The following is an 11,141-nucleotide window of genomic DNA, read 5'->3' on the forward strand; positions in this document are numbered from 1 at the left end:
CCTCCCAAACTCTCTGCACTGTTCCCTCTCCCTGTCCTTTCCCAAAATTTCCTCTCCCTGTCCTTTCCCAAAATCTCCTCTCCCTGTCTCATCTCCTTGTCCTTTCCCAAAATTTCCTCCCCCTGTCCTTTCCCAAAATTTCCTCTCCCTGTCCTTTCCCAAAATTTCCTCTCCCTGCTCCTTTTCCAAAATCTCCTCTCACTGTCTCATCTCCTTGTCCTTTCCTGGTGGGATGGCCGTGTCCTATCCCAGGGATGCTCCCAGTGGGATGGCCGTGTCCTATCCCAGGGATGATCCCAGTGGGATGGCCATGTCCCACCCCAGGGATGATCCTGGTGGGATGGCCGTGTCCCTCTCCAGGGATGATCCCAGTGGGATGGCCGTGTCCCATCCCAGGGATGATCCCGGTGGGATGGCCGTGTCCCTCAGGGATGACCCCAGTGGGATGGCCGTGTCCCTTTCAGGGATGATCCCAGTGGGATGGCCGTGTCCCTCTCAGGGATGATCCCAGTGGGATGGCCGTGTCCCTCTCAGGGATGATCCCAGTAGGATGGCCGTGTCCCTCTCAGGGATGATCCCACTGGGATGGCCCTGTCCCACCCCAGGGATGATCCCGGCCCTGTCCCACCCCAGGGATGCTCCCAGCCCTGTCCCTCTCAGGGATGACCCCCCAGGACAGCCATGTCCCGGCTCCCAGGGGTTAATCCTGCTGCTGCTGGCCAAGGCAGCTGTGAAAACACGAAAACAGCTCCAGCTCCAAATCAAACACGAGGATCCAGCGCCACAACAATGGCTGGGAATCAAACACCCCGAAATTCCTTCCGCCAGCCCCGGCAGCTCCTTATCAACAACACAAGAGATTAACAGGAGAGCCCTGGGACAGCTGTCCTTCCTGGGACAGCCACAGCCTCCTCAGCCCCCCAAATCACCCCAAACCCACCCTGAGCTCCCCCCCAGCACCTCCAGGTTTTCAGCTCCACCTGCTCTCGAGCACCCCAGGGAAGATCCCCAAAGATCCCAATTTGGATGAAAAATCCCAAAGGACGCTCAGCCCTCGCTGCTCCTGCTGCACAAACATCCCAGCAGCACCACCAGCACGGAGACACCGGGAAAATCCTGATCCTGGAGCCACCCCTGTGGAGGGAACGACCCCACAGACCCCAGAGCTGTGGGTCCTGCTCCCCACAGAGCTCCCCACGGGCTGCAGGGGCACAGGAACACTCCTGGCCACCTTCTCCAGTGATTGGGTTACACCTGATGCTTTTCTTAGCAATTCCAGAGGCAGGGAACGTGCTGGCACAGCGTGCCAAGGCAGGGACGGCTGGAAGTGACCACAGCTCGGACTCGGGTACCCTGGGCACAGCCACCCAGTCACCAGATCACCTGGCCCTGGATGTACAGATCCAGCAGAGGACCATGGAATCCTGGAATGGTTTGCTTGGAAGGGCTTCAAAGCTCACCCAGCTCCACTCCCTGCACCTTTCTAGGAGCCCAGGCTGCTCCAAGTGGCTCTGGACATTCCAGGAACGGGGCAGTCACAGGCACCAGCCCCTTCCCAGTATCCTGCCAACCCCCCCTGGCAGGGGGAAGCCACTCCTGTGTCCCATCACCGCAGGGACACTTTGTCACTGTGGTCCCTGTCCCCAGCAGGGGTTTTCAGCACCCAACTGGGAGCTCCAAGGGCCCAAAAAGCTCCCTGCAGGCTTTTTGGCACTTGGATCAGATTATATTTAGCTGCAGCTCCGTTAAAGATTTATTCCTCCAGCCCCAGCCGCTGGATGCACTGCTCCAGGAGTGGCAGCTCCCTGCTCCAGGACAAATCTGACCCGGGTTTGAGGCAGGACAGCGCTGGAAAACACAGCATCCATCAGGCTGGTGCATGGAGCAGGAAGGGAAGGAGCTGGGTTTTCCCCTGACCTGACCAGCAGCACACGGGCTGCTTCCACCTCTAAATGCAAAATATTCCACGCAAGATGTGAGGCCAAACTCCTGTTCCACACAGGAGACTTCCCAGGTGGGGATCCGGCCAGCACGGGGATGTTGGACACCCAAAATATTCTGTTTACAACTGTGAGGTGAGGCTTCCTGAGAGACTTCAAATATTTGCTCGCTTTTTTTCCCATTCCTGGCACATTAAACTGCTGTTGTTTCCATCAGAACTTTACCCAGGAGGGAAGGGGATTCCCTGGAACACCGGGAACAGGAGGAATCCACACCTGACACCTTCCCCTTCCCAGGGCTCATCCATCACCTCACCAGAGCCCACCTGGAGCTGCTCCTGCCAGGAAAGGCTCCATCCATCCATCCCCACCGTGGGTTGCCATGGCAATCCCAGCTCTGCATCCTGCCCAAACACCCCGAGGGGGGCACGGGAGAGGCCCCAAACACCCAGGGAGCCAATCCTGGGGTTCTGCTGCCTGTCAGAAAGGGCAAGGAGGCGGGAGGAGCTGCAGTCCTGTGCCCCTGCCAGGAATCTGCCCAGAGCCTCGGCGTGGGGTTTCAGAGAAACCAGAGAAAACATCTGCACCGGTGATAAATCACCACCGGCAGCGCTGGCCCGGCTGAGGCTCCTGTCACCTGCTCTCCAGAGCCACCAGCAGCATCCCAAGCACTCGGGGACACCGCCAGGAGAGGTGGCAGCTCGGGGTTCAATAGCTGGGGCCGGCAGCTCCCATCCCTACACCTGCATGGGGCAGAGGGAATTTAAAAATAACCCCACAGGAGAGGCAGAGCAGCCCTAAAACCGACCCAAAAGATGGGAGTGCAGAGCTCCAGGCTGGATCCAGGGTGCTCTGGGCACTGGGGATGCTCCTGGTGCCCAATTCTCTCAGCTTTGGATGCCCAGGAGGTGAATGGGAGATGCAGGGATGTGCCAGCCCCGGGGTGACCCCCCCAGATGGATCCCAGAGTCCCCCCACGGCACAGGACGGGACACAGATCCCTCCTGGGCTCCCTGTTCCTGTGGGGATGGAGCTGCCTGCAGGGATCAGCCCCACAGGCATTGCTCAGCATCCAAAAAAACCCCAAACCTGCAGGGAAAAATCCCAAAAGAGCCTGCACAGGAACAACCCCAAAAAAAACCCCAAAATTGCAGAGAACAACCCCAAAAATACACCAAACCTGCAGAGAGCACACCAAAACACCCTGCACAGGAACAATCCCAAAAAAAAAACCCAAACCTGCAGGGAAAAATCCCAAAACACCCTGCACAGGAACAACCCAAAAACGCCCTGCACAGGAACAATCCCAAAAAGACCCCAAAACTGCAGAGAACAACCCCAAAAATACACCAAACCTGCAGAGAGCACACCAAAACACCCTGCACAGGAACAACCCCAAAAAAAGCCCAAAATTGCAGAGAACAACCCCAAAAAAACCCCAAACCTGCAGAGAACAACCCCAAAAATACACCAAACCTGCAGAGAGCACACCAAAACAGCCTGCACAGGAACAACCCCAAAACAAGAACAACCCCAAAACACCCTGCACAGGAACAACCCCAAAACACCCTGCACAGGAACAACCCCCAAAAAATCCTGCACAGGAACAGACCCAAAAAAACCCAAACCTGCAGAGAACACCCCAAAATAGCCTGCACAGGAACGACCCCCAAAACAAGGAACAACCCCAAAACACCCTGCACAGGAACAATCCAAAAAAAACCAAACCCAAACCTGCAGAGAACCACCCCAAAAATACGCCAAACCTGCAGAGAACACCCCAAAACAGCCTGCACAGTAACAACCCCAAAACACCCTGCACACGAACAACCCCCAAAACCCCCTGCCCACATCACCCACCCCTCAATCTGCCCCCAGATGGAAAATCCTCTCCCTGGGGAAGGGAATCCCAGCAGGCCATGGCAGGTGGAGCCCTGGGATGGATTTTGGACCACAGCAGCCCCAGGTCCAGCCTGCTCCTGCTGCTGGGTGTGTGCAGCAGGATGGAGGATGGGGACAACACCACAAAACACCCCAAAAACATCCAGAGGTGACAGCAGGATTATCCAAGGCCCTGCACAGACACCCCACCAATCCCAGAGCGCTGCCCAAAAGGGAATGAGACCATTCCCTGGGGAAAGAACAAATTCATCCACAAACCCCCGCAGGTGGGGCTGCACCAGCACCACCCCAACCCCACAGCTCCCTCTGGCAATGCCCCAACCTCCTCCCGAGGCGATTTCCCCAAATCTCTGCACCCCACAGCCCACTGCAGCCCCCCCAGCCCCCCTCCCCGGGCAGGAGCAGCAGTAAATCACACCAGGCGTGAAGCACCAGCAGCATTTGTTGAAACCAGGATATTGTCTCTTTAAGCACATGAAAATCAGGCCCTTGAGCAGTGTGGTTCTCACTCGGGCGCACAATTATGGGCACTTTCAGCTGTCTACCACTATTTCAAGTGCTCTCTCCAAGCGGGCTGTCAATGGCATGTTGAAAGCTATTTGTGGCTGCTATCGTTATTAGCAAAGTGGAGAGCCCGGCTGATGAGAATTAAATTCAGGGCGGGGGTGTGGAGGGGCAGGACACAACCCCTCATTAGGGAATTACCACCAGCAATGGGGTAAAGCTCGCAGAGACCCCCAAAACTCAGCCAAGGAGCCCCCAAAACTCAGCCAAAAGCCCCCAAAAGTCAGCGGGGGAAGAGAGGATTCCCTTCTGCCTCGGGAGGGCTGAGAGCACAGCTCACAAATTACTCGGCTTCTGAAGTATTTAGCAAATTATTACCTGGCACTCCTTGCTAACGAGCACGACAGAATGGATATTGTGTTCCTGGAATATTCTAGAAACACACACACAAAAAGCTGCCTCTCCTCCCTGGAAGTGTTGGGGGGTTTAGGTTTGTTCCAAGCTCAGGCAGGAAAACAAGAAGAGCTTCTGTGGAGCCTTCTCAGCCATAACAAGGAATCAAAGGCACACAAAGGTTCTGTCCTCAGAGGTGTCCCGTTTCCCCACGCAAAATGAGTTTTCCTTTTGGAATGGTTATTGCCCTCGGCGATTATCCACGGAGATCTGCACAGAAACAATGCGCGGCCGACAGGGGAAGGGAAGTTTCTTTTGGAAAAATCAATTAACCCGGCAGAAAAAAAAAAAAAAAAAAAAAATGTTTTGTCGGGGTTTCAAAAGAAAACTCCTGATTGTTGGAGTCGGGTTTAGGAAAGCTGAGCCCGGGGAAGGAGTTGAGCTCAGCAGGAAGACTGATGTAAGGAGCAATTCACTGCAACCGACTGGGGAATCACTTCCTAAATATTTCCTTGCATATGGAGTTGTTTATGAAACTCCATTTTTTTTTTTTCCTAACTAGAAACAAAACCAGAAGAAAAGGAGGGGGGTGGAAGGCAAAAAAAAAAACAAACCCAAAAACCCCAAACCCCAACCCCACACGCAGCCACATATGCACACACTTAATATTCAGCGTGGAAGAGATAATCTGTTATATAAGCCCACAGACAGACAATCCCCTTTTGCTTAAAGATGAAGTATCCATCAATGTTTGTCTGGAGCAGATGTAATCACAAGCAGTCAAGTCTGGAGGGCAGGACACTGCATGAATAATTCAAGCACTTCAGTCTACTTGATTGTGTGCAGATAAACACAAGTCAACCGCTAAACAGGTCAGCTGATAAACTTGTTTGTTCAGGACCAGCCACCCTCAGCCAGATGCCGGCAGGACATTAATTGCACGCCGCAATTAGCGGGATGCCTTGCGGGATGCCCGGCGGGGGGATGCTGCCAGGGATGCCTTTGGGGGGGATGCCGCGGTCCCAAAAAAGGGGGAACTCTCCCTGCTCGCCCCGTTTTTGCCTTCGAGCAGCTCGGGTTGCTTTGTTTGCTGTCAATTAAAGAAGGAGGAGACGGCTCCGGCTTGCCCCGAGTTGGGGCAGCGGGCACGCAGCAGATGGCACCGGGCAGCGGGCACGGGATGCTGCTGGAACGGCTCAGACCAAAGCAGGGACCACGCTGGGTCCTCCCGGGAAGGAGCAGGGACCGAAGCAACCGGGAATTCTCAGGCTCCTCGGACACCCCCGAGACCCCCGTGGCACACGGAGAGGGGCTGTGCCATCCGCACCCCACAGCGCTGCCAAAGCTCGGGGTGCACCCACGGAATGGGGGGAAAACACTTGGGAATGGCTTGGGAAGGGCATCTTCCAGTGAGGTCAGCATCCTGGGGCATCTCCCAGCCAGGGAACCAACATTTCCCATCAAGGGAACCAGCCCAGCAGCCTGGGACATCATTCCAGCATCTCCCAGCGAGGGAACCAACAGGGGAACCAACATTTCCCAACCTGGGGCATCATTCCAACATCTTTCAGCAAGGAACCAACCCAGCATCTCCCATGGAAGGAACCAACAGGGGAACCAACATCTTCCATCCCATTCCAGCCTCTCCCAGCGAGGGAACCAACATGGGAATCAACATCTCCCATCCTGGGGCATCATTCCAGGATCTTTCAGCAAGGAACCAATCCAGCATCCCCCAGCGAGGGAACCAACCCAGCATCTCCCATCCTGGGGCATCATTCCAGCATCTCCCATGGAAGGAACCAACATCTTCCATCCCATTCCAGCCTCTCCCAGTGAGGGAACCAACATTTCCCATCCTGGGGCGTCATTCCAGCATCTCCCATCCAGGGAACCAATCCAGCCTCTCCCAGCGAGGGAACCAACAGGGGAACCAACATTTCCCATCCTGGAGTGTCATTCCAACATCTCCCATCGAGGGAACCGACAGGGGAACCAACATTTCCCATCCTGGGGTGTAATTCCAGCATCTCCCATTGAAGGAACCAACAGGGGAACCAACATCTTCCATCCCATTCCAGCATCTCCCATCGATGGAACCAATCCAGCACCTGCCATCAACGGAACTAACCAGGGAGCTGACATCTCCCAACCTGGGGCATCATTCCAACATCTTTCAGCAAGGAACCAACCCAGCATCTCCCATTGAAGGAACCAACAGGGGAACCATCATCTTCCATCCCATTTCAGCCTCTCCCAGCGAGGGAACCAACAGGGGAACCAATATTTCCCATCCTGGGGCATCATTCCAGCATCTCCCATAGAAGGAACCAACAGGGAACCAACATCTTCCATCCCATTCCAGCATCTCCCATCGATGGAACCAATCCAGCACCTGCCATCAACGGAACCAAGCAGGGAGCCGACATCTCCCAACCTGGGGCATCATTCCAGCCTCTCCCAGCAAGGAGATGGTTCCCTGCTGGTTTCCACCAAAGGAAGCAACATCTTCCATCCCATTCCAGCATCTCCCATTGAAGGAACCAACAGGGGAACCGACATTTCCCATCCTGGGGCATCATTCCAGGATCTCCCACCGAGGGAACCAATGCAGCATCTCCCATTGAGGGAACCAATCCAGCACCCCAGGCCATCATCCCAGCCTCTCCCATGGAGGGAACCAACATCTCCCACCCTGGGGCACCACTCCAGCCTCTCCCAGCACCGAGCAGAACCGCCCAACACGCAGCACCCAGGTAGGAAGAGGGTCCCCCCAGATTCCCCCCGGTGTCACCGAGGGCTCCACGTCCCTCTGGCCACACCAAACCCGTCCCCTCCTGGCAGGAGGCCGGGGCTAGGGCATACCCCGAATTTTGGGGTGCTCCCAGCACAGCCCCAGCCCCCACAGCAGGGCCGGGCAGCGGGGACTGTCTGCGTGGAAGGAGATATTTATACAAAACTGAAGACTAAGCAGAATTATTTTGGCTGCCCCGTGACTACGGCAGGGGAGGAAGAGAGAGGCGCTTTCAGACGCTGCTTTGCATCTCAGCAGCGCCCTGCCAGCCCAGGAGGAGGAGGAGGAGGATGCCGCTATTAAACCGAACCACTTCGGAGCTGAATGGGGCTGATTTGCGAGCGGCAAAGTTGATGTCAACTTCTATCTGCCCTAAGTTCTTAATTAGAACTCCTTCTAAAACCAGTAAGCAGCAGCAGCACAAATAATCAGGTCTAATCTCAATAATAACTTTATTCCTTTAAGTTTTACCATCATGTGCGCAGCCTTTAGGCTCTTTAGCGATAATCTTATCAAGGTAGCACACCACATTCTGCTGGGGCCTTCTCTATTTTTTCCTTCAGGCAAGTTACACATTAGAGAAGACTGGAAGGGAGTGGAGGGGGGAAAACAAAAAAACAAAAAAAAACCCAACAAAACCCCAAGCAGCCCCAAACATTGCTTCATTTCCCAGATGCAAAGAGAACTCCGTGGCATTGAGCAACACACGGTGAGCTCTGGAGATAATTCCCTGCTCGGTCTCACGCTCGGAGCAGGGGATGACCTTACAAACAGCCCTGCTGTACCCACAACACAGCAGAGGCCAGCGCAGCCCCTCTCGCTGTTTTCCAAGCCTTGGGAACGAGATATTCCAGGTATTGACCTCCCAGGCGCGGGAGGCGAGGCTGTTCTCACCTCTCTGCATAAACACTCTGCCTTAAAACCCAAATTCCCGGTGAATATCGACAGAATAACCCCACGGAGCGCCATCAACCTGCGGCTGCCAATTTAACAGCCGGGCCGCGGGATCCCACCTGGAGTCACATCCCTGCCTCCAGCACTTATTCCCTATTTAGTGCAATCAGGGCCGATTTTACCTCAGGTGGAGGAAAAGGGCAACAGGAGATCAATCAATCACAACTTCCCCCCTCGAAATTACTCACCTGTTTGTGCATTTCAATATTCAAACCGTACGACATTTCGTAGTACTGGGGAAGGAGAGCAAAAACAACACCAAAAAAAAAAAAAAAAAAAAAGAAATAAATTCAATTAAACACGAGAGCCAGGGAGAATTTGAATTCAATTCACAGAAGGCATTTGCATAAGGTCATTACCAAAAAGCATCCTGGGCAAAACTGGGCTTAAAGCACGGGTAGCCAAGGAAATTACACCTTATAATAAGCAGATGTTTATGGGTTTAACTGGCAGGCACTTAACGAGGGGACACTCCTTTTGACTCCTGTTTTCTCCTCCTAAGCTACTTAGAAAAACAAAGAGGCGCAGAGCTGGGTGACAGGCGTCTGCTCAGCCCTGGCAGAACAGGTACAGCCCGGAGTCTGGCCAAAAATCCAGCTTCTCACCGGGGGGGGCGGATTTCTTCCCCCCCAGGCACCGGGAGAGCTGCCGGGAGCCCGGGGAGCGGCGGGGAAAGGGGGTGCCGGTCCTGCCAGACCCCCCAAAAACCCCAACGCGCCCCGCCGTGCAAATTTAGCTTAAAAACCAGCGTTTGGAAGCAACAAAAGTGCCCGTTTCCCTCGGGAAGGAAGAACGGGAGCGGGGGGGAGGAGCTGGGAGGGCGCCCCGGTGGCCTCGGGGGATGCAAGGGGGGGACCCCCGCAGAACCGGGGATGCCCCCCGAGCTCGGGGTCGCCGCTCCAGCCCCCCCCCCCAGGGTACAGGACAGCGGTAAAGGGTTAACAGGAAACTTGGGATGGCGCTTGCAGCCGTGTGGGGCTCGCAGCCCCGGGGGTCCCCGGGCAGGCGGTGCCGGTACCGGCGGGGGGGTTTGGGGGGTGTCCCCCGGTCCCCCCCGTTGGCCGGCTCGCAGCTAATGACATTTGCAGGCTGATCCGAAATCTGATTAAAGTCTCTCACCATAACGTAATGGCGCTGCATTTCGGTCTTCTCGTTCGCCAGCTTGTCATACTCCACTTTGAGGCTGGGGAAAGGGGGGAGAGCGCTCGGTGAGACCCCGCGGAACCGGGCCGGGGGCTCGGGGCGGGCGGCGGGGGTCGCCCCCGGGGCTCACCTGTGGTACTGGGCCTGCAGGAACTGGAACTCGTCCTTGATCCGGTCGCAGGACTCGGCCACGGTGAATTTGAAGCCCGGTTGGCCCGGCTGGTGCGGAGCCTGCGGGGAAGCGGCCGCGGGGGTTACCGGGGGTTACCGGGGGTGCGGTGGGTGCGGGGGGGGTACCGGAGGGACGGAAGCGGGTCGGGGGTACCGGGACTCACCGGGTGCCGGCCCTGGGGGTACATGGCCGGGTTGGGGCGCGGTCACTGGGAGCTCAGCCGCGCCGAGCTTCGCTACGGCGATCGCGACGTGCGGAGCTGCCGCTGCTGCCCGCCGGGCTCGGAGCGCTCCCGGAGAGGCCGAGAACTGAACAAAGGGACGAGAGAGAGGAAAGTCCGTGCGGGGGGCGGAGGAGAGGAGAGAGGGAGGGCGGAGGGGGTGTGGGGGGGGGGAAGGGGAGCGGGCCCGGCCGGTTTCCCCCCCGCACATTCCCCACCGCACACACACACAAACACACACACAAACACACCCCGGGCCCCGCAGCACCGGGGAGGCACCCGCGGAACCGAGCCCGGTGCCGCCGCCGCCACCCCTCCGCCGAGCTCCGCGGGCCTCCGCTTCCTCACCCCCCCCCCCCCCCCACTCCGTCCTTCCGGCAGTCGCTGGCGGAAAAAAAATAAAAATTAAAAAAAAAAAAATTAAAAAAAAGAGAAAAATCAAACCAACCCCCCGGAAGGAAAAAAAAAATATATTAAGGAGAAAAAAATAGATCAAAAAGCCACAGCGACAAGAAGAAGAAGGCGGCGGCGGGAGGAGGAGGCTCCCGCGGTATTCCTGCGGCCGGGAGAAGGGGAAGCAAAGCCAGGAACTAACGCCGGAGCACGACGGCCATGGAGGAGAGGAGGAGGGGGAGGAAGGCCGTACACACATCCGACTTCCCGGGCGCCGCGGACATGCGAGGTGACGAGCGGGTTGTCCCCCCCTCCCCGCCCCGGGGGGCGGCGGGTTCAGCTGCGTGCGGCCGGGCGGGCCGGGGGCGCGGGAGCCATCGCGGAGCGGGCGCGGAGCGGGGCAGCGGCGCCCGAGCACGCGGTGCCGCCACAGCGCCCGGGCGGAGCGGGGCGGCGGGCGGGGGACAAAACCCGGGCGGCCCCGCCGCCGACAGCCAATGGGAGCGCGCCGAGCCCACGTGGGGTCGCAAACGGTGGGTGATGATTGGGCGGCGCTGGTGTAACGTCACAATGGGCAGCTTGTGTCTGAGCGAGGGGCGGTGGATAGCCACGCCCACCGCGGGCCACGCCCACCGCGCGGCCGCTTTGATGTGTGCTGAGGGCCGCGCTGCTTCCCCCCCTCTCCCCTCCGCGCATCACGCCTGAGGGGTTTTAACGATGAACACG

The 11,141-nt window shown here is 57.1% G+C and overlaps 1 protein-coding gene across 13 annotated transcripts in view; it reads right to left on the bottom strand.

Moving 5' to 3' along the window:
* Positions 1 to 10,876, bottom strand: part of TLE3 (TLE family member 3, transcriptional corepressor) — a 36,931-nt gene extending 26,055 nt beyond the window's left edge. For 6 of the 13 annotated variants that reach the window (XM_030281693.4, XM_030281689.4, XM_030281690.4 and 3 more), the window contains exons 1-5: positions 10,618 to 10,875; positions 9,966 to 10,110; positions 9,761 to 9,861; positions 9,607 to 9,670; positions 8,676 to 8,720 (exon numbers count right to left, since the gene is read on the bottom strand). In XM_030281693.4, the coding sequence (XP_030137553.4) occupies positions 8,676 to 8,720; positions 9,607 to 9,670; positions 9,761 to 9,861; positions 9,966 to 9,989 (234 nt within the window). In that variant the 5' untranslated portion in view covers positions 9,990 to 10,110; positions 10,618 to 10,875. Of the gene's footprint in view, positions 1 to 8,675; positions 8,721 to 9,606; positions 9,671 to 9,760; positions 9,862 to 9,965; positions 10,111 to 10,273; positions 10,378 to 10,617 lie in introns of those variants that run through there. The other 7 variants (XM_072933826.1, XM_072933825.1, XM_072933824.1 and 4 more) reach the window with 4 other exon arrangements.
* Between the last annotated feature and the right edge of the window lie 265 nt (positions 10,877 to 11,141).

Source organism: Taeniopygia guttata, chromosome 10 (assembly GCF_048771995.1).
Source record: "Taeniopygia guttata chromosome 10, bTaeGut7.mat, whole genome shotgun sequence".
Lineage (NCBI taxonomy): Eukaryota > Metazoa > Chordata > Aves > Passeriformes > Estrildidae > Taeniopygia > Taeniopygia guttata.